Here is a 27,361-nt window from a genome sequence, read left to right on the forward strand (position 1 = left end):
GGGAGAATTGACGGAAGGATTTGAAAATATCAAGGGTATGTTGGGGACATTTGAAGGGATTTGCAGACTTACGGGGCGACACGGAGGCACAAATACACAAACTCTAAAGTAACGTAAAACTGTATTCTTTAGTAATAATTTGAAAAAAATAAACAATAATATAATTCCTTATACATAAAATGCTGTTAAAACCAACCGAACAAAATCCTGTTTGTTTGGATAATCATATATTTTATTTTTCTTGCTTTTTATGACGATATTTATTGTTTCTTGTCTTAATATAGCCATTCCCTTTTCCCGATACAAGAATAAGTCCCAATTGAGCACCAGTAGCCAACAACACGCTCAACGTATGTTTTATATCAACATGGCTTCGACCAACTGTGATTATTACATGCCTCGTATATTGAACGTCGCGCTCCATAGGATTCAATGGTAACTCGTCGATGACGTCGCGGGCCGCGTCGTCACCATTGAACTGAAAGCGAACCTGAACTATTTTGAACTTGACAACTTTTTGAAGTAAAAATGTTGAAATTTCATGTTTTGCATAGGAAATCTGGTTTTTCGAAAAATTCGCAGAAAACAAATTGATAAACCGCATAACAGTAGTTTAAATAAATACATCATTTCGCCATTCGATGATGAAAATCGTTCCATTTTTACAGATTTTCGTCTGAGATGGAAATAAAGCATTTGATTATCATTGGCCAATAATCCTTAATATTTTGAGTGAAAACTGTGTAAGAGAAGTATGTAATAAAAACATTATTGCCCAAACAAGGAACCAGATATTACTCTCGGGCCAGGAGACAATTTGCCCTCCCTACGTTTGGCAAATGGTCACCTACCCTCGAGCACACAGTCCCATGTTTGGAGTATAATATATAATACTAGGCGTTCAAATAAACGAGAATGAAATAAGAAGTCAATGAATACACACAACTGACACTGTACAACTTTAGATGATGTGGCGACCTTCTCGCATTACCCTTTCCTACTATTCACAAAACATATCTTTCTGAGTTGACATGCCGTAAATTGTATGCATGTTCTTGATTTTTATGTAATACCTACCGTTATGACAAGATACTGAGTGTCTTCTCCGATACTGTAAATATTATTTTCCCCGGGAAACTTGTTGATCACGGGGTCTTCCATGACGGCATATGTGGTGTATTTCTTATCCAGGTATCGACCGATATTTTGGGGGCGCCACTTTTCGACACCGTCGAGGTAAAACCCGACTGTGAATTCAACGTATTCGCCGCTGACGTATGATGACGTAATGGCTATGCAGTCATCTTCAGCACCCCTCTTCACCCTCGCAGTTGTATTTTGTCGATCTTTCTTTGTCTGCATATCTTTCACCCCACTCACAGCGTTGGAATTGTTTTGGTCACTAAAGGAGATGTTTGGCGAAAGGCAGATCATTGTGGTCGAATTCTCCGCTTTACAAGACTATTGGATAGACAAAATTCATTTAAGATACGTTTGAGATGACACAAAGTGACAGGTCAGAAGTCAGGAGACACTGCCCCCATGTCCTCTTGTTGGAAACTGTACCGAAAGTTTCTTTCTATATCGATACATACAAAAATGACAGAAAACTCCTTCCCCTAAAAGTATACACACATAAAATGTCCTAATTTATATTAACGACACACAAAACTCTTCTCTCTTTTTCAACCTAGACTTTTTGTACATGATTCCAATCTGTTCCATTCTTTCCACAACAATTCAAATAATTCCTCTTACTGATGTAAATGTAGAATTTCAGAAGGTTGTAAAGTGGTGTGACTATAACAAATTAACCATAAATGCTGACAAGACAGTTTATATAACAATTGGAGGCAAGAAAAATCGAAGAAAAATCGAAGGTTCACTTTATCTGAAGGGTATTGCCTTAAATGAAATTGATTGTACATCTTTTGTTGGGGTCGAAATGGATAACAAACTGCGTTGGAAACAGCATGTTATTGATGTGAAAAAAAAGATCTGTAGATTAACTGGTATATTTTATAAATTGAGTTTTATAGTTCCGCAAACAATTTTAGTTATGCCGTATAATGCTTTCATTTTACCGCACATTTCTTTTGGTCTAGAGGTATGGGGTAGTATGTTCAAATCACCTTTTTCAGATATTCTGGTCATTCAAAAAATAATTGTGCGTATTATATCAGGAAGTAGTATGATGCTCATAGTGCCCCTTCATTTAAAAAATAGTGACAACATCACTGTTCGCTCCCATATAGTTATCAAAACAAGTCAACAATTGTATGAAACATCGACATACATATAGACAGACTGACATACACAGACTGGCACAGAGTGATGACATTGACCCCAAGTGTGCCTTGGCCCTTGGAGAGTGATAAAGATATAATAAACAGCTGAATGTAATGATAAAATAGTTAAGTATAGGCCTATACAGGCACTGAGAGTGAATATGTTACAGCAATTTGATAAGTTTCTTTTCCATTTCTATTTCTGTGATAATTTTTAAGATAATCAATCTGCAATGCAGTTTATGTATTGACAAATATGTTATCTTTTACAAGCACACAGCAAACTGTTCTTGATTTTTCACTTACAATATTTGACATAGACAGAAATACATAACATGCAACCAATGTTTACACTTTGCCCATACACTAGATACATGGAGAAATTTCAACATACAATCATCAACTCAGAAACCCTACAGGAAAAAGTAAACATTGTTTTCTTCCAGAACAGCTGGTACATCCACATCTGGAACAACTTACAAACTTAACCAATTACACAAGGATGATGACACAAGAGATAAAGTTAAACTGTGGTGAACTTGACTATTCCTTTCAAATCCTTACCTAACTTGACATCTTAAACTAAAATACACTGCATGGTTAATTGTGCACAAAAATATATCGGGGTGGACCATTTGATAAGGGATGGTGTCTGGAAGATCGATGAGGTACATTATCTTTTTTATCCGATCCATTGTACATTCTTTTTTCCCCACTCTCCCACCTTTTCTTTTGTCAAACCTTCTCTGGCTGAATTTTTTATTGGCATTTGTTTGGAATTTTTTCAAAATCTGCCAGGATTTTTTTACCGCATTTCAACACCAAATACAGTTTACCATATCAAATGCTTACTAAATCACCACATTATATACTCTTAGTTCCAGTAGGTATAAAATTACCCCCAAAAAATCTTAAAAATACAAAATGAAAGATATCCCAGTAAAACTGAAAGTTTCGCAAAGTTGCTCAAAAAATTCAAAATTCCGGATTTCAACTTAATTTCAATATATCTTATTAACTAAAACCCTAAGGACCGGTTTACTAAATATCAAAGCAATCAGACAGGTAAAATTTGAGAAACAAATTTTTTGACCAAAAATGAGAAAAATTGCCCCCCAAAATACAAAATTGCAGATTTCATCCTAATTTTAAATATATCTAATTAACATAAACCCTAGGAACCTGTACACTAGATATCAAAGCTACCAGATCAGAAGGTTTAAGAGCAAAATTTTTTGACCAAAAAGGCAAAAATTGCCCCAAAAATAAAAAAATTGCCAGTTTCAACATACCTTCAATACATTATATTGAGATTAATCTTAGATACCTGTATACCAAATACATGTATCAAAGCTATCAAATCAGCAGTTTTTGGATTAAGAAATTTTTATCAAAAATTGGGAAAATTGCCCCAAAATTACAAATATTACAATATCAATACAATTTGTACAAGCATGACTGAGGTCATTCTGAGGAACATGAATATGAAGTTTCATAGCAATCAGACGAGCGATTTCAGAGAACAAGATTTTTTGACTAAAAACAAAAATACCCTAAAAATACAAACATGCAAATTTCATCCCAATTTTTGCACACACAATATTGAATACCTAAAGAAATCTGCATACCAAGTTTCAACGAAATCTGATCAATGCTTACTGAGTTTTAGCCATTTGCAGGATTTTTCCTTTTCCCCCCTCATTTGCATACTTTTGGCACTGACATGTTCATTTGAACAAATTCACATTTCCATCGCTAGTTGCACCTGTACACCAAACACTAAGACAGTAGGTGCTACGGTTTACGAGTTTTTGATGTGGACGGACTAACAGACATACATACATACTTACATACATACACACAGACGCCATTTTGCCACCTTATACGAATACCTCCCATTTGCATATATACATATGCATATATGGGAGCGTAAAAACTTAATTCTTGATGTATATAAAAAATGTAAGCTCCAGGTCGCCATTTTCGTTTATGATGTACTTCATGGTAATCTTCCCACGCACTTCAAATCATACTTTTCCCAAATTGATCATACCTATGGTACTCGATCAAGAGATAAAATATTTTCCTTCCACTGAAATGCAGAACAAGTTTAGGGCAAACATGTATTAAATTCACTGGTACTTCGGTATGGAACAATATTCCAGAAGACATAAAAACATTTCCCCGAGACACAGATTTAAAAGAGAATTGAAAAATGACCTGTTAGATTTGTAATTTTGCTGTTCGTAGCTATAATTTTCAGCTATTTCTCATTGTGTAATGTCATTTATTGTGATATCATTGAATAGTCGCCATTTCATATACTGACTGTAAATTAATATATATTTCTGAGTATGAGGCTGAACTCCGTTAGTGCCTATGGCAACTATTTTTCAGTCTTTTTCTCACGTGAAATTTTGTATTATAATGGCAGTGTATCCTTCGCAATAATTTGTATTCAGTTGACATGAGAATAAAAAAATTACTATTATTAAAAATCTCATAGAAAATAATGTTGCAAAAGAATGTCCGTGCATTTGAACTTTACCGAATTGAACTCCAAAGAGGTTGCATTTTTTATCGCCGTAACAACAAACACAGGACGTCCGATAATGTTTAAGTTCTCTCCTCTGATCGTCTGCTTTTGGCCGCCCCTGAAAACAATATATAACATAAGCTACTTATACATTTCACAGTGCAGATTATAATGTGTAATGCTTTTGCTAACAGCGCTACCTTCTACATTAGACGCATGCGTAATTACTGACTCCTCTCTGGCTTACTATGGGTATGAACAGATAGCAAAGAGTGTACTTACGTCTGAAATTGCTTGAGAGGTGTAATAGCAGATATCTCTGGATCTGGCTTATAAGAAAACACTCTGTCACTCGTCAAGTTTCTATTCTTATATACCATCGTAATAGCTGATTCAATTGGCTCGTCTACTCTAGATGTGTAACATATAGTCCAGTTCTTCGTTTCGTTATCTCTGAAAAAATACAGCATGCTTTTTTCTGACTTTCCACTTTAAAAGTCCCTACGTGAAGATCCACTAATGACAACAATTAAAGGAGAATAAACGCAATTGGTTGTATATCCGAACCTGCTAGAATATTGTTAATTAATATTCATGATTACAAATCTATGATATTTCGACTATCGACTGTTATAACGCTCCTTCTCAAGATGTGCTCCCGATTTGTGGAACAGTCTTGCGTTGGAACTTCGCCAGTCGCATCATAATTTGAATGTATAACATTGGATCACCCCTAAGAACATGTCAACCAAAGGTATCTTACAAGTAGTTTTTTGAGAATGAAATTTTCTGAACAAAAATGGCAAAAATTGCCCCCAAATAAATAAAACAATAAAAATTGCAGATTTGAGCATAATTTCAATCACATATTAAAGTAATCCCTTAGAACTTGTTTACCACATATCAAAGTTATCAGACTTGCAGTTTTTGAGAAACAAAATTTAATGTTTTGACCAAAAATGGCAAAAATTGCCACAAAAATTCAAAATTGCAGATTTCATCATAATTTCAATAAATATCATTTAGTTCATCTGGAGGAACCTGTATACCAAATTTCAAAACTATCAGATAAGTACTTTTGGTAACACACATTTTTTGACCAAAAATTGGCAAAAATTGCCCCAAAAATACAAAATTACAGATTTCATCAGAAATTCAATACATATTACTAAGTTCATCTGTAGAAACCTGTATACCGAATTTCAAAGCTATCCGACCAGTACATTTTGAGAAACACACATTTTTGGACCAAAAATGGCAAAAATTGCCTTTAAAATGCAAATTTGCATATTTCTGCACAATTTGAACAAATCTGAAATATATAATCCCCGGGGACCTATCTACCAAATATCAAAGCTATCTGACCAGTGGTTTTGAAGAAGAAGATTTTTTAAGATTTTTTGACCAAAAACGACAAAAATTGCCTTAGAAATAAAAATATGCAAATCTCACTACGATTTGAACAAATTTAACTGAAGTTACCCTAGGTAAACTGCATATCAAAACTAAAAGCAATTGGACTTGCGGTTTCAGAGGAGAAGGCAATTGTTGACGGACGATGGACGACGGACGGACGGACGACGATGATGATGATGGAAAATCAATCTATTTGATAAGCTCCGCGTTGCTGATAGGGGAGCTAACAAAAGTGTAAAAAAGTATTAATAAATTATGATTATGAAATTTATTGATACAATTTAATATTTCTGTCATTATTGTATATTTTAAGATGTACCAAACTGTACTGGACACTTGCATGATGATAAATATTCACGCCAAATTCCCGCTTTTGTAGTATGAACCCTCTTATTGACAAATTTATGATTATGAATATTGTTGATAAAATTTTAATATTTCTGTCATTATGGTATACTTGCAAAAAAGTACCCAACTGCACTTGAATGCTAATTATAACGTCGCTACTAAAACTATGTTCTAGTTTCATGTAATGATCGAAAGAACCAGAGCAAGTGCCCCGGGCACACTGACTGATATTGCCTTGCTAACACCAAAACGGGGTAATGTTTTGCAAAAGCCAATCCGTTAAATGTTCAGAATAAGCCTTTGAAAACTGGTAAATAATGCACAGCCATGTAAGTGCTGACGTCATCATGCACACTCTTTTCCCAAACGTTAGGCCGAACAAAAAAAATTGTGCTGTTCCGATAACCCGACCTACCCTACTTTTTACCTGCCGACCCTAAACGTTTTAGAGCTACGTAAACACGGAAGTAAAAAAGAAAGAAAGAAAAAACCCGTAAAGTCACACGTTCGTTACTTGGCATCTAATTTTTGCTTGAACGAGAATGTCATTTATGGTTTTTTTTCCTTTTATATGTATGGTACATTTTCCGTTAAATTTTGTAGCCAGTGTTTGATCGCCCTGAACCCCTAAAAATGCATACTTGAGAATAAAAGTATAAATAAAAAAATGTAAATAAAATATAAATAAAAATATTTGGGGAAAAAATTCCTGCAGACATACCTACCCTATTTTTGAAAACCATGTTATGGGGAACAGCAATTTATTTTTTTGGCCTTATCATGTTGCTTCAGACTGTCATTGAGGTCACGTGACCTGGTATAGACACCAACAATAGACTGCAATGTGTAGAGACAGTCCCAATGCTTTCTACAGCATTGACAAGCATGTAACTCTGTTTGCAATTACATTTATCTCAGCAACTTCTAGATTTTACAAATAAGAGGGTGTTGTCTGGTTGATTTTTCTCTAATATAACCCATTGTACGATATCGTTTTACTTTTAAAAATCCCAAATAAAGGGGTATTTAAAACATTGCAACAATTTACTGATTGACCCTTTGAACCTGACTTTGGTAAAATATGGCATCACCATTATCGAATTTGCTGGCCTCAATAATATTCATCTATACACTCTGCATTGATGAATATCTAAGATAGATTATCTTTATATCACACTGAAAGCAGTAGGAGGTCGCACGAAGTAAGCCAACGGCATGTTACCAACACAGTTTTTTCAAAGGAATATTTCTCATCTAAGATGACAGGGAAACCCCATAGTATATATTTTCAAAAAGCGTAGAATCTAAAGTTTAGTATGGTAGTAATAGTTTACTTGAAGAATGAAGTGGGTGTACATTTGGGGTAAAAACCTCAATTTTGGTATTACTGAAAATTAATTTAAGTCAAAAACTTGACAGTATTTTCTGAAATGTTATATTTCACTTGAAAGAAGAGTATATGTAGAAAAAACGACTATTTTGTTTTCCATTATCTATTCTAATTCTAAAATGGCATAGATTAAGTTATTAAAAACATGATTAGCAAAATTTACATGCCTCTTGTTCAAAATGTAGGAACTTTATTGCCAAAAACATAGTCGTTTCCTTATATAGCATTTAAAGAACATAATGTGAAAATTTCAGAAAATATGACCCAGCCAGAGTGGAGTTGAATTCTTTGGAAATCTTGAAATTGGGAGGAAAGAGCTGGGAAAAAATCAGGTGATTTGCATACATTTGCATAAATTAACACTTCTTTATCACGTAACTTAAGACTGCTTTACAAGCTAAAAGGTGAACTCAAAAACAATATTTTAATCTTGGGTCAACAAATTAATTATAATTGAATGGATATTTCAAAAAAAAAGTGATTTTGGAGAAAAAAAACGCTGTGTTGGATGCAGGGCCCCCTTAATATTTAACGTATTAGTTGACTTCAAAATTCAACTGTCCGCCTATCTTGAGCACGGTTCTTGCATATTAACAACAATCAGCTGTGACAAAATTAATGGCATTAAAAGATAAATTAATGTGATTAGAAGTTCTTCATTGAAAAGCTTGACAATATCCTTCAAAACCGTGTCTGCGATTTTTTCCCGGAGGCTCCATTCAAATTATATGGCGTGATAATGAAAATTCCTTGAAAAGCACCTTCATCTAACACCTTTAAGAGCGCATTAAAAAACAAAGGCATATAAAGAAAATCCCAGACACGGTTTTGAAGGATATTGTCAAGGCTTGTCAATGAAGAAATTCCAACCGGAAATCTTGCAGCGTGTTCGCATAAGGCGGGAAAAACCGGTTTTTGGAAGGTTCAGCAAAACGCTTGTCACGTGACTCTTATGCAAATAATGACCGTGTACTGTGCTTGGTCGGATAGCTCTATATCAGGGCTTTCAGAAAATGTATACTTTATTGGGGTTTGGGACGTGTTCAATTTAGAAAAAAATAAAAATCTGAAAGTGTCTAAAAGGTATTTAGATTCTTTAAATCAAGGGCCCATCATGAGCAAACTAAACAATAGTTTATGGCAAGGCTAATTTCTTGTCTGTTCACGAATTAATGCTGTCCTCCAGAGTGGCCGCTGAGGGCGCCAATACGTGCTACACAACAAAACAATTCTTACCGTGCGTGAGTTCCCAATTACTGTAGAAAATATTATGTCAGGACAATACCGAGATAAAATGGTTAGCAATACCCGGATTATAACAATGCATCGTTAATGGTTGCCAAGTCAAAGTTTACCTGAAGAAATCAACTTTCAAAACAAGAAGAATTCTTACCTGATGTTACATGGACGGCCTGCAATGAAGACAGACAGGACATCCACATTTACATTTGGCCCTTCAATAATGATCTCGGTGCCCCCTGATACAGGGCCAACAGAGGGAGTGATTGAAATAATTTCCCGGACCTGTAACAGATAACTCTCTACATTAGTAGGGACAGCAGTGAAGATTAGTAGAGAGACGTAGCAGGAATATCTGCTTGTATAGGTGAGTGCATGGACTTTGCAGTACATTGCTGACGGAGTCTAAAGTTGTTGGTCAAATGTGCATGTATGAATACATAGAAGAGGCATATCGGCTACTTTTTGCTCATGAACCGTTACGACAGTTGCACTACACTTACTCTAGCAGCTCGTTTGTTTTTTTGTTTTATTTTATTGCGTTGCCATCCGAGTAAAAATAAACCATAATTGGTTGCTAGTACAGAGAAGCATCAATGTTGACGGATGATCAAAAGGCGATTACATTCACAAATGCCTGTGCGTCGAAAATTTATTGCATGAAAGATGCTAGGTTCAAACTCCACCCTGCATGGCCGCCTCTGGCTAAAGATTGTGATATTGATAACAACTTTGCTACGAGTGCACACTAAATTTAAATCTCCCGCCTCTCTATCACATACCGACCTTGCTACAGGTCTAATTGCTGGGGCAGAGATACGGCCCAAGGCCAACCTGACCCCTTCACACGTGCAATTTGGGTCTAGTCTAAAATTTGTAGAATATTACACTAACATAGTTTAAATAAAGTACAAGAAAGACAACGGCAGCAATAAGCTGTATTACCAGTGGTAAAAAGAATACTCTTGAGTATGTACGAGATTTCAATATTTTCTACAACAATGGTGCAGCAATGTTCGCCGTCGGTAACAGCTATATACTGTTATCACTACCACAATAGTATCATTTCAATTTAGTACTAACAATGTTCATTTATAGTGTACAAAAAACAGCGGCAGCTTTGAGACAACTCACCATTCGTGTCGGTGACGTTCTCACTGTTGGTGAAGCTTCAGTCGATGTTTCTTCGGATGTACTAGGTTCCAATGTCGACAGTGTAGTTTGCTCTGTTCCCTCAGCAGATATATTTCTATGTGAATTTACAGTACTGTTCTGTCTTACCTCCGTGGACGTTGTTGGATCAAGTGGCGTGGGCGTTTGTGTCTTTCAAATTGAATAAAGAAAACTAGATTTAACAGCAATATTGTGGACAACACCAGCACTGGCAGTGCAAAATAAACCATAGGCACTGTGCACTTCGGTCCAGGGCCGCCTCTGGCGCAAGATTGTGATGACAATTGTGGTACGCGTGCACCCTGTATTTGAATGTCCCGCCTCTTGTTCACACATCGACCTCGATGCAGGCCTATAGTTGTCAGGGCACAAATAGGTCCCAAGGTCGACGTGACCCCGGCGTTTAGACATGCAATTTAGGCGTGCTTTAAAATTTGGAGAATATTATACTAAGATTATTTACATAAAGTAATTAGAAAACAATATTTGTAATAAGCTATATATTACCAATAATAAGGATATCAATGTTTATTTACGAGACGTCAATATTTTCCACAACAATGATGCAGCGATGTTCGCCTACGGCAACATCAACTGTTATCATTATCATGATGGTTAGTACTAACTATGTAAAGGGGCTCTTTGGTTGACAAAAATACACTCTGCGTCAGCTTTGAGAACAACTCACCAATCGTGTCGTTCTCTGAGTTTGATTTGCTCGCGTGGTTGAACCGTTCACAGTTATTCTTACAGTCTGCAGTGAAGAATGCGTCCGAACTGGAGAGCTAGTTACGGATGAAGCGTTGGATGATGTTGTCCTGGTAACAGGTAGCTCAACACTTGGAGATTGCAAAGTCGGTGACGTGCTCGTTGTTGGCGAAGCTTTAGTGGATGTTTCTGTGCTAGATGTTCTAGGCTCCAATGTTGACAGCGTAATTTGTTCTACTCCCCCAGCAGTCAGATTTCCCCGTGAATTTACAGTAGGCCTACGTTTCGGTATCTTTACATACACGAAATCCGTAGTCCTTGCTTGATCAATCGATTGGGGCGTTTGTGTCTTTCAAGGTCCAATTGAATAAAGAAAACTAGATTTAACAGCAATATTGTAGACAACACGGGTAATTCTAGCACTGGGAGTGCAAATAAACCATTTTAACAGTACGCACTATATATATATATATCACGATATCTTTAGGTAAAAAACGCATCGGGACATTTTTTGGACATACGAAATTTTACTTATTTAAGTTTCTGCTCTGCTTCTTGTTTGAACTCAGTTTGAAGCCTGTTGAGAAAATACACTTTTCACCGTTGTGGTTTTGTGAAAACATGTGACATTCAACAGAGAGTGGACACACGGTAGGGCAACTATTTTGAAATAAACTGGGATACGTCACAATTCACCCGGAGGCATATATTACACAACAATAGAAGTCTAAAGACGAATAGAATGGGCAGATAGATTCCCAGTGGTCTGTAACCTCCACAAATGTAATAATCTCCACAAATGTAATATCAACCACAATTGTAATAAAATCAACCACAAATGTAATAAACAGTCAACCATTAATGTAACAACCCGCAACCAAAACAAATTAACCATAAATGTAATAAAACTCAACCATAAATGTAATAAACTTGAACTTGCATATGTGACCATTTGTTTATCAATGCCCTGAGTAAATAATAAATGTATTAAGACTAGTGTAAAGTTATAACATACTTTCCTGAAACTAGGTTTCCTTTCTGAAACACAGAATAGAGTACTTTGAGAACACTGTCAGAAAACGGCGAGGTACCGATCAAACCGTTAGATAATGGAAGGGGAATAGCAGTTCTAGACACTGATAATTACATTATAAGGAAGCGTCAAAAGAACTTGTCAACCAGTGATACCACACAAAGTTTATGACAGATGAGTCAGAACAAATAACAGAGAAATATACAACCTTATAACAGAAATTTACGACACAAAACATGTTGACGAGAACATATATCTATATTGGACACAGTAGAACAAAATTAGACATCCTAACATCCCAGCAAAGGAACAAACTTCAAAAGGGACAACATAGGAATACCGAAAATCTATCGATTTTTCCACACAATTTATCCGCTGAATTCAAGGCGACTGATTATGAAAGTGCGCAAAATTTTGAAAAAACAGCATTAAAGGATCGTAGTGTTATACAGTCTCCTCCACTCTGGAGTAGAGACTGCACTGACACTCAGATTACAGCTGTGTCTCGCCATGGCCGATCAGTTTTGTACACAAAATAGGGAAACGTAAAATACACTTTCAAATATACAAAACACACTAAACGCAAACAATTAAGATATGAATAATGTGTGGAGTTGCTTTCCTTATTACAGAGATAAATATTGAAGGGCTAATTCCTCAAAATCAACTACAAAATAGATATATTACATTTATGGTTGACAAGTATTACATTTATGGGTGATTTTTTTATTACATTTATGGTTGCCATTTATTACAATTGTGGTTGGTGTTTTTGTATAGGATAAAGCCCGACTACGAGGGCTCTTCTAGTATATAAAGTCCAACCCAACGATAAAATGTCGAGGCCGCAGGCCGAGACATTTTATCGTAGGGTTGGACTTAATATACCAGAAGAGCCCGAGTACGAGGGTTTATCCGACTTAAAAACTATCGCCCCTTACTGATATATTTTCGTTTTCAATGTGTTTACGTCAACCGTCCCCTCTGTCAATATAACATGTTTAGGATATGGATTAAAACTTTTATTTGTGAAATAGCCTTCCGATGTAATGGAACATCCTATAAATGCCCTAGGGCACATTAGTTTATGTTTGTACCACAGCAGATTTTGTGTTGCAGCTGGTTTCCGCTTTGTTACCAAATTGAATATTAAAACGTACCAAATGTCTACAGAATATGACATTTCACTTTTGATTGGACAGTACTTTACTACGGCGCTGTCATTCGTTTCTGGAATTTGGTGACCAAGGCTTTACGAGTAAATAAAACACCCTGAATTGAGCACTCTGATTGGTCAGTCAACAGTAGATAGTTTTTAAATTACATTTATGGTTGATTTTTGTTCCATTTATGGGTGCACTTTAGTACAGTTATGGTTGATGTTACTTTTATGGAGATTATTACACTTATGGAGGTGTCATGGTCCATGGTTGGTGGAATTACCAGAAACATGGAATACGGAAAATGGACAATCCGGAATCCATAGCACAATTTTGGATTATTTGAAAACACTCACTACAGTGTTTTCTGACGAAGTGACGTAAGCTTGTACAGCCGTCTCATACTCACCCAGCTGGCCATCTGTCAATGTATGATATGTACCATTTTCATTCTATCCAGGTCAATAGAAACTCGCTCTGATTGGTTGACCATGCGAGCAGACACCCTAACTCATTCAAATATAATCGTTAGGTTAAATCACTATGGGAAACGTACCAATTTTCATATCCCTCATCAAGGTTCTTACTTTGCATACCCCTGTTGTAAATAACCTTTAGGATATTGGTTTCTTTTCGCAAAACAATGTCAACACAATAGTTAGTGGTTGCACATTTCCCCAATTACAAGGATTTTCTTTTTTAGGTGCCATGCTACATATTCCGGTTTCATATTCCATATTCCATCTACCCGGTAATTCCACCTAACGGTGGTCCATGATAAAATAGTAGTGTTACAAGTATTTTCGAGAATAAACGTTTGGCACATCGGGCATACATATCGTCACGATACTGATTTTTTTCTTTTTTTGTCGCATAAGTCACTTACCGTCATTTTTGCTGTTTTTCTCCCTGGACGAGTAGAATTAAAAATATTAGAAATTATTCAGTAATATCTAAATACCGGTGAAGTTAGAGTTAAGGCTGCACCTGTGAGTCATTCTTTATTGCAGATACGGTATTGTATAGCAAATGTTTAGGATGCATTAATAAATTTTAACATTTTCTATCATTGTTTCGATATTTCGGTGAATTACATGTATTCAGGCTATACTATACAAATACAACAGCGGAACAATGCCGAGTGAATGTGCAAAGCTGGCTTACAATCACAATACCCCGGCATCCCTTTCAAATCTGATGACGCACATTATTGAACACTTGATGTAAGACTTTAGTGTTCCTTAGTCACATAAAATAAGACAAATCTCGGATGCTAATCATTGTTTCATAATCGCATGCATGCAAATGGTGAAATCATAGAAGTTGTGTATATGTACTCGGGCATCACTGATGAGACCTGTCCTCGCACAGCATCATTAAGTGTTTAAATCACCGTTAGGAACTCATGAATGACTTTTGAAATCAATCACACCAGCAGGTTTTTAAATAATGACGTGTTGATAGAAAAATTACAGAAACGGGCCACGGCATTAAATATCAAATTGCTATCATTATTTCGTCATACCCGGTCAATGCGTCACTGCGATCAACAGGTAGTTATGGCGACACATTGTCCTCGCCACAATTCTGTGGGCTAAATAATCTGACTTACCGCAGTCAATTTCATCGTCTCCACCTGGGCAGTCATAGAATCGATCGCATATTTGCACGCTTTCATAACATAGGCTATTATTATCGATGCATGCGTAACTGCAGGTCTTAGGACCACTCTGTCCTGGTTCAAAATAAGATTCAAGGTCAGATCATATTGAACCTTCGGCAGCACATGAATTATTCAAGGGACAGGGTCGCTCTTTTTTGAGCTGTTTTCACGAATTGAATATCATGTGAAAGTAATAATTATAATAATAATAATAATAATAATTTATTCATTTATAAAGCGACTAAATCCACACAAATAGTGTGATCAGAGACGCTGGGTAAAATACAATCAATTTTAAAAAGGTTACAAGAATTAAAAACAAAACAAAAACATGTGAAAGTTGTTTATGTTGTTTGAAAAATACATTTTCTCTAGAAGTCACAAATAAATTCATGTGCTTGCACTTACTTGGGTAATTTTTGGCATTTGTGTAGCTGTGTACCGTCGCCATGTTGTACACTGAGAAACTTGACGCAAGTACTCTACTTTTTGGCATCGCCAAAACAGTGAAAAAAGACTGACTTTGTCCCTTTAATGTATCATGTTAAGGAAAGTATAAAACAAGTCGAGAAGGCTGAAACATTTCATGTCACGGTAGTTATCAAAGGTTGTCAGATTTGGTTGTATTTTATCGGAAAGGTGTAACAGTAATTTACTGCGCCCTCTAACGTCAGTTATACTGGTCAGCTTCGAGCCATGCTCATTATGCGCAGACTGTAGTTTGATATTTGGTTTTGTGTGTTGATATTAAGAAACTAACTGAAAGGGTTGTTTAAACTGTTCATTTTATTGCCATTGCGCTGCTCAAGGTCACCGTGTTTATTAAAATGCTGTATTCATCTTTGTACGATCATATCTGTTGTCAAATATGGTACAGCTTCATCCAATCTCCACACACAGATTGAAGCGCGGTGGGGCAGCATTGCTGCGTGGATAATTCGAACCAAGCTAGAGGGTTTCCGAGTCGTTGACCACGCGCCCAAACCAATCTCTCACAGTAAGTGAGGCTACCCACAATTCTCCATGATCTGTACAAACGGAGATCACTCACTGAACTGAAGCAAATTTCTTCTGTACACAGAACAATTTCAAAATTCTGGCAACATAGTTCTGATAATCATAATTTTCCGATTTCTCACTGTGAATAATGAGAAGATCAACCCCTTTTCTGCGGAGGAGATAGCAATTTGTAATTTTGTCGACATGTAGATTTTTGACAGCCATACACAATATTTTCGAGGAAACTAAGGGAATAAGTTGCATCTGTGTTGGCAAAAGAAAGGGTATTGATTTTTTTAATGTTCGTAACGAAGGAAATTAGCATGTCTGACAGGTGGTATGATGAGACCATCTTAGTTGCTGATATTTTTGTCTTGACAAGTGTGCTATTTTTAGCACCTTCAAACATCGACTTCTCATTGAATTTACTCTTGAATTTTAAACATAATCAATAATTTTGGACTATAGTTTTAACAAATAATCCTGAACTTAAATTGTAAGTTAAAAATTGTTAAGAAACTGATAAAATTGAAAAAGCCGTTAGCAAAAATATCTGAGTGAACAAATCAAGGGGAATTGTGGTTAGTCTCACTTACTGTGTCTCTGCTGCAGGCAAATATAAATATTCCAAACTTCTTTCAGTCCTGCGTGCGCCCAACTGGCTCAACAAACGTGGTAGAAATAGTAGATTTTGATAGGAGCTATCAAGCTATAGATCGCAATTTCCGTACACTGGTAAAAATAATACATTGTACACTATTAAAAATAATAAATAATCCGGCAAAGCTGACAGCCGTTAGAGCATACATTTTTAATCATCGATTCACATCCATGTAACTTAGAGCAAGGTCTATGTTTTGCAAGTGTTTACGGAATAGAGTTACGATATTGAAAGTAGTGTACTATTCATTTATCGAATTTTTTTTGTTCGAAGTATTATATATAAAAAAGACAAACAATGTATATCATGGAAAACGCGCAATACCCAAAAAGTTGGTGAAATTCGTCGCCTATGGCAGAGAGTGGCTACTGCTGAGACTCCCTAGCTATGTTTTAATTTTCAACGCCGCTACAATCTCTGTATTGAGATTAAGCTTCATCAGATACCTATTATGTGTTAAGCAAATTTTCCAAATCATTTAAAGGACCTGTAGATGTAACGTTTAATGATCATTTTCACTGTTTTTGTCTCTAATGTCAACATACGAGCGGATTTTTCACAACTTCTGTATGATATAACACGCACTCATGTATTTTAGGTTTGGCTCATTTAGTTTTTGCTGAGTCACCAAAGTCAAAATTCGATTATCAGATAGCAGAAATTAAAAATTACAATAAATCAAGCGAATATGACGTTAAAACGTTGTTTTATATCATCAATGTTAAATGATTCAGCAAAAACTTAATGAGCAAAACCAAAAATACATGTCATGAGCGGATTTTTGGCCACCGATATTAAATCTAGTATCGACTACTTCGGACTTAGTCTCGGTTACCGAGACTTCTCTGCGAGGCTCTCTCTTCCGACCGCCCATACACAGGGTGGCCACAAACGGCAGAAGTTGCAAAGGAAAATTGACCTGGCGGCAGCGATGCCCTCAGGGCAGTTCGGAGCGGAATAAACATATTCGCAACATTCAATGACGTCATTGAGGAACTGTATGTCTGCCCTGGGGCAGCCTAGATATATTGTTGCCCTCAGGGCAGATTGGCAGATAGGATAGGAAATGGATGTCTGCCCTAAGGGCAGCTCTGATATATTGCTGCCCTCAGGGCAGATTGATAAATATACCCTATGCAATACTTTAACGATAGGAAATAAATGTCTGCCCTTAGGGCAGCTCTGATATATTGCTGCCCTTGGGGCAGATTGAGAGATATAAAATTATGCATTGATGTGTGGGCATAGAAAATGTATATCTGCCCTGAGGGCAGCTGAGATATATTGCTGCTCTCAGGGCAGATTGGTAGATATACACTATGCCATGCTGTAACGACAGAAAATGTATGTCTGCCCTGAGAGCAGCTCAGATATATTGGCAGATAGGATATAATGGCAGACATACATTTCCTATATCCTATCTACCAATCTGCCCTGAGGGCATCAATATATCCGAGCTGCCCTCAGGGTAGACATACAGTTCCTATCCATACACATTATGGCATAATGCATAGTGCAGTGACGTCATTAAATGGTGTGCACATGTTTACTCCGCCCTGAACTGCCCTGAGGGCAGCGCTGCCCTCAGGTCATTTTTCATTTGCAACTTCTGCCGCCTGCCGGGGGGTGGGGGTGGAAGAGAGCCCCGCAGAGCAGGCTTGGTAGTGGAGACCTCTTCGGACTTATTCTCATTTGGATACTTACCAAAACTGGAACCAATTACTATCACTATGAGATGGACGAACACCAAATGGTAGTTCCCATAATTAGACATGTTTACTTCGTTATTCTGAAAGACAAAAAGGAACTGTGTCAATCCAGTTTCCATGAAAGTAGTCAATGGAATAGGCTTGTGAAATGTACTCATTGTGGGGAAACCTAAAAGACGCCGTACTGACGAAAAGAGAATGGTTTTGCAGACTCTCTTTTTTTAATTTTTGGGTTTTTTTGGCGGGGGTGGTTTTTTTGTTTGTTTGGTGTTTGAGTTTTTTTAAATTTCATAATTTTGTTCTTCGACTGGGACATCATTACACATTTCACAAGTATTCGAGGAGGAAAACGTTGGAGGAACTATTTGCAGACTCTTTTCCACGGAAGGGGCGCTGTTTTGACATATTTTCTCTTACCGGGAAAACTTCATCATTAAAACATGTACAGCGAAAACATAAAAAAGGGTTTGGAGACAACAACTTCCCTCACCTGTCAGGAAAACTGAATAATTATTGTATAAAAAGGACATTAGCTGTACCTTTTGGCAATTTTTTCAGTACGTTTTATTCTGTGTATCAATCATGGCAGTTTCTTGTTTCTTACTCACAGCACGCAAGAATAACAAAATATTATGTATTCTGTCGGCAAATATTCTTTATATGTGTAGAGACCGTAATCATTGTCATTGATGAAAAATGCATTCTAACCCGAACTTAAGTTTCATTTTAAAAACCCTCAAACGTGTTTGTGAATGCAGCCTAAATGCAGCACTACAATGCGTAGCGTTTGACACATCCGCTCATGCTAAACTTACGACCTAAGCCTCTAAACAAACCATGAATCATTTCACATTGTTTACTGTAACCATTTAGGTCATAGCGATACATAGTCAGCCTCGTTTTGTCAAACTATTCCATTGATGATAATAAAATATTGGGTGACAAAATATCGTTCGCCAGAAAGCAAGGTCCTTGACTTGACATTCATGAAGTTGCAATAATTGCTTTCGCTCGTTGAAAAATATGGTTTAAGATATTTGCAGCAGCTGTCAACTTTGTTAACTCGCAGGCTAAGAGACTCAATTTCCGACTTGGTTCGTGAACAGTGACATGAGCTGACCGTGTATATTCGACATATTTGAGGACAAAAGGAGGCAGAGAGTCGGTTTGAACTGTACTTGATCAAATGGAGTCGATGGAATTTCAAATGCATTAAGAGAGGTAGTATTTCATCCGATCACTCTTAGCCACAGACAGACAGACAGAGAGCGCGCATCATTTTCCGAAAAAGACCGAAATCCTATTTTGTTTAAATTTTTCGAAATAATATGTGATGTACTTAACACCTACCCTCACGAACTCCCTTACTTTACAAACCACATTAAAGCTTCTCCATTCATATCCGCCACCATAAAGGCACAAAGGCAAAAACCGTTGTTTCAACTTACCTTCCGAGGGGACAACTCTACCCAATGTCGAGTCCAGGATGACCTAGGAGTTAAATGGTTTCATTGTAGTCACCAGTTGAAGTCAGCGGACGATATACCCCAAAATAAGATTTTCGATAGGGTATCGCCGGTCGTTGACATGGTCATGATTTATTAGGAAGTGTCATCAGAATCATTACGTCAGCAGTTTTGGACTAAACTTTTTCATAGGTTATAGAATATTTACTATAGAAAGCCATAGGCTATTTATTTCTTTATCATTTGATTTGAGCATACTCAAAATATGGACAAATAAAAATGGTACATCTGTAATCCAGTTTGTTCTGAACACATTTGTCATGCATGTCACTGAACAGACTAATTATGCCGGAGTAGCGGACTGATACATATGTAACCAAAATCGACACCCCCCCCCCCCCAAAAAATACACTCCCGACTGCACCGGTACACTGATGGTGACCGGTTGTCTTGACGGACCTAGCTAAGAGGAACTCTGGAAAATTATATCATATTTCAAGGCCATTGGCCATTCTACTTAAAGCCCCAATAGCTGCGAAAATGTTATGCACCATTTTCATGATTTATTTTCAAACCAAAGTTGGTTCGTCAAAATGTGCTAACTGAAGGACATGTAACTCACTGAATACAAGTGCGGCTGCTAACGCCAACTTACCCCAGTATGTGCCATTTTAAACAACGTTCGGTATAGAATATTAAGTTGTAAAATTGAAGTCAGAATAGTAAAATAGAAAGACGTAATTTTGGCATGGATTGAACATATTTGTGTATCTTGACGCCAAATTCTGCTCCATCAGCGGGATAATTTTTGACACATTTCAATACAGTGTAAGCATTATTAATACATTGGACTCTTTGACTTATAGGTTCGCGGCGCTACATGTCATTGAGCTGTCTGAACCAAACTGAAAATAGGAAATGGACCGTCTTTCATATTTTCACGTTAGCCTGACAAAGAACTTGTGCATAGTGTTTCGCCGCCATATGCCACGGACAAGCACCATTGTGCTTATTTTAAGTGATAAGTCTATGTTAAAATAGAATATAGTAATAGGGGTCTATTTCAAAATGCAAGAGATTAAGCTTACCAGAAAATCAACAAAAAAATCTGTTTTCAAATTCCGTTAGTGAAATATCTTGGTAGTAAACAGATTTGCTGCAATTTGTCACGAATTTAAGAGTCTTTTACGATTGTTAACTATTTGTGGTTAAGAGGTCAAATTTTGATCGTAACAAATTTTCATTATACAAACATACGAGTCACGTTTTTGTCGTAGAACATACAGAGTCACGTGATTTTCAGAAAGTCCCACCAACCCATTTTTAATTTTGCCATCTTTTCTAGTACGCAAAGTCAACATGGTACTCACCACGTAGACATGGTAGAACCACGAAATAAAAGGTACATGGGTGGCCAATGCATATATTCGACCCAGGTTTTAGACAAATTAAATGAATTAATGGTCATGACCTTTAATTCATTTTCGCGATGGTTTCATGTATCGTGTCTAAAACCGTGGTCAAATATATGCATGGTCACCCATTCATTCAGTATCTTTCAACATGTCAAACAATATAAGTAGTATCTCGTATCAAACAAAATTCATGAAAAATGGCCGACTTTGTCCCATTAATATCAATGACAACTGTATTGGAAGAACGTACAAACTAAGTCAGATGCATCCGCCGATTAGGAATTATTCTTTCGATAGCAGACAGTCATCATCTTATTGATATACGATATTCCTGGATTGACATCGACTGTCCTATACGTATATGCTTTATAAAATGTGCGACATACATACTTTGTCCGGCGTATACAGCTGATTCGATAATAACGAAAATTTGAGTAAATGTGAATATTTCAAAAGCAGAGAACTCAATCCCTGCATAAGGCAAATAACCTGTGTGTTGACTTGGTAACGCACAACGGATGTACAAAGGTGAACTGTAGAACGACAAGACTGATAAGAGCCGCGTTCAGAAAATTGTTACGAGGGCATTACACGTAGGACATCCTGTCAAATTGCCATTAACACATGATTCGCATCCGAGTTATTTGCTCGACCTTTCGTAAAGAAAATAAAACTGTCATGAAACGTTTCTCTGAAAGTATACTCGGAATGTACTAAACGTTTTTACCAAAATGTCATCGCTTCGAAGCTAGGCACGATTATATATCGCCGACATCAAGATTTTCTTTTTTATTGTCCATACCTTCGTGTCAATTTTGAAGTGCCTTGTGGTGGCAGGACTGATTAGGATGTTACGTGAAGTTTTCTTATTTCACTGTATACATTGTTAAGTCATGAGACTGTTTATAATTATTACTATGCAGTAATCATATTTTTTGTTATGTTATACAGCAGCATTGAGTTGATCGACCTGTAGCTGGATTCAGTACATGTATAGACTTCTCAGTATTCGAAGACTCTCACTCCTAGCAGAGCCACGCGTACTGCCCTTTCTGATCCTTGGATATTGTTTTACAGTATTGTGGAATCTCTGTCACCAATTACATAAATCAGTAACCAAAAGAAAATTCCCGTGTACTTTGACACTCGCAATTCATGTAAATCCACATGTGTACGGTCTACCGTGCGTCAATGATTTCATGAAATACTTAGCCTAGTCCCTAGACGAAGTATTTTTGCCTTCAGAGATTTTTGGCCTTCGCCGGAGTATGGCCATTGGCGAAGGCCAAAAAAATCCGAAGGCAAAAAAATACTTCATCTAGGGACTAAGCTATCATGAAATACATGGCGAACTTCAGAAAACTGAGATGTAAGTCCATGTCGTTATTACAATTTATATACGATTATTCAATTTGAGTTGTGACAAAACTCACGAAATTTTCCGGGTTACATCTCCATATTTTATAGGTATTCAGTGGCTGAGATAGGAACAGTAATATTCATAGGTGACGTGTAGGGTTTCCAACAAAATGGACAGGCGATTAGCCAGTTCATTGTTTGATTGCCCACCCTGTGCCCTGCCCTGGTTCAAATCTTATAATGCAATGGCCTCAACGCGATATCAGGTGTAAGCACCTTGCAGTAGTCGCCCGCTTATTAGTCGACACCAATCGCTTGCAACTTCAAAATATTCGAGTAAACCCTTCTCAGTGCCGAAATAACAACAGTGATCTCTGTAAACGTAGTTTTTGACCCTATCGACAACACGATCTTATATTTCACAGAGTTTTAACACTCATTCTTTGGTGACATTTAAACAAAATCTCGCAAGTCGTTTGCCGATTGTGTTGAAAACGTTCCTAACAGTCGACGGAATTAAACGGCGGGGACGTTTCTGCCAGTCACATCTTCAGAAGTTTAATACACCTTTAGGGGATGGCCTACGAAGCGGAGCCGGTGCGTTCAAGTCGGCTGATATGTGATTTCAATATACAGCCATACATTGAGATAATCGTTTGGAAAAGTAAACATTGTTTTTGTTTTGTCTCGTCCCCCTTCACTAAGACATACAACTAAACAGCTTTTGGAACAACTTGATAAACCTATTAATCAAGTCTGATAACTTTCAGATTGACTTCAGCGCTTCTACAGTGTGGTGAAATACTAGTAACAATAACCTTTGCAATCTCTTGACCCAACTTTACATTTTCAACTATAGTACTCATAAATTATGTGGAGGATAGTGTGCCAAAAACACTTGTTTACATTTTCAACTATAGTACTCATAAATTATGTGGAGGATAGTGTGCCAAAAACACTTGTTTAGGCTGCATTCACAAACACCTGTGGAGGGAGGGGCTTGAAAAAATTAACAACATGCCAGGGGGATTTGAAAAAAATGTCATTACAAAGGGGGGACTTGAAAATTTCTTGAATATCAAATTCCTTTCTAAATACCTTCTGGCACTCTATTTCCTGACATTTCCATTATCGGCGCGCCCTTCGGGTGCAAGTTTAGGGCATATCAAACAATTAATGGATGATCCAAGCATATGGTGTCCAATCCATGCCAAAATTACTACTTTGATTTTACAACACAACATGCCATTCCGAATTCTATTTTACAATTCAACATGCTATTTCACAACACAACATGCCATTCCGAATTCTATTTTACAATTCAACATGCTCTTCTGAATTTCATTTGACAACACAACATGCTCTTCCGAATTTCATTTGACAACACAACATGCCATTCCAAATCCTATTTCACAACTCAACATGCTCTTCCGAATTTCATTTGACAACACAACATGCCATTCCAAATCCTATTTCACAACTCAACATGCTCTTCCGAATTTCATTTGACAACACATCATGCCATTCCAAATCCTATTTCACAACTCAACATCCCATTCTAAACCTAGCTCTGCGGAGCAGGGCAGTGTTACAGGCTATCGAACAAGATTCAAAATGGCGGACGCGAAATGGTCCCCTCGCACAGAGAGAGAAATGCGAACTTTGCACAAGTCTAAAAACGCAGCTTAGCACATGAACATGCTCGAAAACTAGGATCGATCACGATTTTAAATTAAAAAATGGCTGTTTTTGGAAAAAAAACTGCACGCTGCAATCAGCAGTTTTGTCTATGGTGCACCGTGCGTGGGAGGCTTATCGTGAAAGACCGAGATTTTATATGGCCTCTGATATGGATATGGTCCCATCGCATAGAGAGATGAAAGTGGGCTTTGTGTAAGTTCAAAAGCACAGCTTAGCTCATCGTGCATCTAGACAAGTTGAGCGTGCTCAAAATAGGAGATCGATCACGATTTTGGGTGAAAAAACCGATTGTTTTCGGTGGAGAAACTGCGCGTTGCAACCAGTGGTTGGTTTTGCCTATGGCGGTCAGCAGGGCTGTGGTGGGAAACTGATTGTTTGTCATATGGTTGGTGAATATTTCCCATTTTATGTACCGATGCAAGCTGCCTAAATTGTTGAATTCTTGTTAATTAATCATAGTGTAAAGACCCACAATACAGTTGTTGACATGAAATCGATATCACAGATGATATTTTTATATTATCTTATATCTCGAATTACTTTACGATGCCAAACTTCAGTGAAAGAAAAAATGTGATAAACAGAACAAAAAGTTATAAAATAAAAAAGTTACTTCATTTACTGGCCACGATTATACCCTTCAGATCTCCCCTCCCCCCAACCCCCTTGGCCAAAGAATCATAGTATATCTGATGCAGACTAAAATAAAAATGTGTTTCAGAAAGTAACTTTTGACGGATTTTTTTTTCTTTTACCTAAGTGCGTCATCTGTTTTTCTCAAGTTTCTTTGGCTGATTATTTTTATTGAAATTTGTGGGGAATTTTTTTTTCGAAAATTTTCCACTCCCCAATGGTCCACCCCTTGCCGGCTAAAGGCCTCCCACCACAGCCCTGCTGACCGCCATAGGCAAAACCAACCACTGGTTGCAACGCGCAGTTTCTCCACCGAAAACAATCGGGTTTTTTTCACCCAAAATCGTGATCGATCTCCTATTTTGAGCACGCTCAACTTGTCTAGATGCACGATGAGCTAAGCTGTGCTTTTGAACTTACACAAAGCCCACTTTCATCTCTCTATGCGATGGGACCATATCCGTATCAGACGCCATATAGTAAATCTCGGTCTTTCACGATAAGCCTCCCACGCACGGTGCACCATAGACAAAACTGCTGATTGCAGCGCGCAGTTTCTTTTCCAAAAACAGCCAATTTTTAATTTAAAATCGTGATCGATCCTAGTTTTCGAGCACGCTCATCTTGTTTAGATACACAATGTGCTAAGCTGCGTTTTTAGACTTGTGCAAAGTTCGCATTTCTCTCTCTGTGCGAGGGGACCATTTCGCGTCCGCCATTTTGAATCTTGTTCAATAGCCAGTAACACTGCCCTGCTCCGCAGAGCTAGGTTTAGAATGGGATGTTGAGTTGTGAAATAGGATTTGGAATGGCATGTTGTGTTGTCAAATGAAATTCGGAAGAGCATGTTGAGTTGTGAAATAGGATTTGGAATGGCATGATGTGTTGTCAAATGAAATTCGGAAGAGCATGTTGAGTTGTGAAATAGGATTTGGAATGGCATGTTGTGTTGTCAAATGAAATTCGGAAGAGCATGTTGTGTTGTCAAATGAAATTCAGAAGAGCATGTTGAATTGTAAAATAGAATTCGGAATGGCATGTTGTGTTGTGAAATAGCATGTTGAATTGTAAAATAGAATTCGGAATGGCATGTTGCGTTGTGAAATAGCATGTTGAATTGTAAAATAGAATTCGGAATGGCATGTTGTGTTGTGAAATAGCATGTTGAATTGTAAAATAGAATTCGGAATGGCATGTTGTGTTGTAAAATCAAAGTAGTAATTTTGGCATGGATTGGACACCATACCAAGCAGCCACCTTCAGGCAAAAGATTTAGGTTGTCATGATTTTTACTTACTCAACCCCTCTATTGCGCTAAACTTTTTATAATGACTAAAAGTTTCAACTTAACCTTTACCTTTAATAACAATTTGGAAGATAACGTATTTGATAACATTCTCCCATTGACAATACATTGGGTCTTGGTTAGTGTCAAACATTCATGTCGCCGTATGTACCTTTATATCTTTTTGAGGACTTTGACAGAATACAGTCAAACTATTTAGAATAGTGCATAGTGTCATCAATAACAACTGGGAGCTTCAGGTCAAACAACCTTTGAATAAAATTTGGGAGATGACAACCCCTGTGCTATTTGTAGTTTTTCTTTATAGACCATGATGTATAGCGAATCAACATTTTCAGTGAAATTCCAAAATTAATTTCTTGCACACACATGCACCTGTAACCGTCCTAGTCTTATCAAGTACATTGATATCAATAATCAAGCATCTACAAATACATAGATTCAGCGAGTTTTGTATTGGAGAAAAATTAATCACGATTTTGTCATTGACTACAATGTATAGTGGATCAACATTGTCGGCGAAATTCCAAAATCAAATTTCTTGTACATGTATGCACATGTAACCACCCTCTCTAATCACGTACAATAATGTCAATTATCATATACGGTACCTATGCCCATATTGCTTCATCCTAGTGACGTGATATTTCACGGTGAACGTCGAGATATGTACCATAAATGTTAACGTCATCGGTTTTGGAGTGCTCCCGAACTACATTAGCAGTTTCAATTGTTAGTAAACAACATAAACAAACAAAATGACTGCCGCTTCCGGCCTGCGAAGCGATGTCGCCGACGTAAAAAATTGAAGGGCTTCGAGGAACATGGGTATTTCTGGTTGCTAAATACGGAAATAACACGTTGTCTTGAAATGTTTTCCCATGATTTTACTCTTAAAGTTCTCGTATTTTTTGGCCAAGCTCCAGCAAACATTCTGCCGTTCGCACGGCGTCGGCACTGTGCACCGTCTACCCCCGAATAGGTAGTGAGCGCGTGGCGTGACAGCGGGCACAAGACCACTAATTAATTTTCCATAGGCCACCACAGTAGCGATGATCAATTTTCATATTTTAAAACATTCAGCGGCACGAGTCCTCTTACAGGTGTTAGGTCAATGTCAGCTTGACTACTGATGAATTTTTCGTGTGGGCAAGTCCA

General features: G+C 37.2%; 1 protein-coding gene across 4 annotated transcripts in view; it reads right to left on the reverse strand.

The window, feature by feature from the left end:
- Positions 1 to 27,361, reverse strand: part of LOC139152440 (plexin-2-like) — a 44,320-nt gene that overhangs the window by 10,085 nt on the left and 6,874 nt on the right. For 2 of the 4 annotated variants that reach the window (XM_070725544.1, XM_070725545.1), the window contains exons 2-10: positions 18,319 to 18,403; positions 14,904 to 15,026; positions 14,178 to 14,200; positions 11,079 to 11,447; positions 10,352 to 10,540; positions 9,372 to 9,502; positions 5,107 to 5,277; positions 4,837 to 4,942; positions 1,078 to 1,461 (exon numbers count right to left, since the gene is read on the reverse strand). In XM_070725544.1, coding sequence (XP_070581645.1) covers positions 1,078 to 1,461; positions 4,837 to 4,942; positions 5,107 to 5,277; positions 9,372 to 9,502; positions 10,352 to 10,540; positions 11,079 to 11,447; positions 14,178 to 14,200; positions 14,904 to 15,026; positions 18,319 to 18,388 — 1,566 coding nt within the window. In that variant the 5' untranslated portion in view covers positions 18,389 to 18,403. Of the gene's footprint in view, positions 1 to 1,077; positions 1,462 to 4,836; positions 4,943 to 5,106; positions 5,278 to 9,371; positions 9,503 to 10,351; positions 10,541 to 11,078; positions 11,448 to 14,177; positions 14,201 to 14,903; positions 15,027 to 18,318; positions 18,404 to 19,771; positions 19,861 to 27,361 lie in introns of those variants that run through there. The other 2 variants (XM_070725546.1, XM_070725548.1) reach the window with 2 other exon arrangements.

This window comes from Ptychodera flava, chromosome 16 (assembly GCF_041260155.1).
Source record: "Ptychodera flava strain L36383 chromosome 16, AS_Pfla_20210202, whole genome shotgun sequence".
In the NCBI taxonomy this organism is placed as follows: Eukaryota; Metazoa; Hemichordata; class Enteropneusta; family Ptychoderidae; genus Ptychodera; species Ptychodera flava.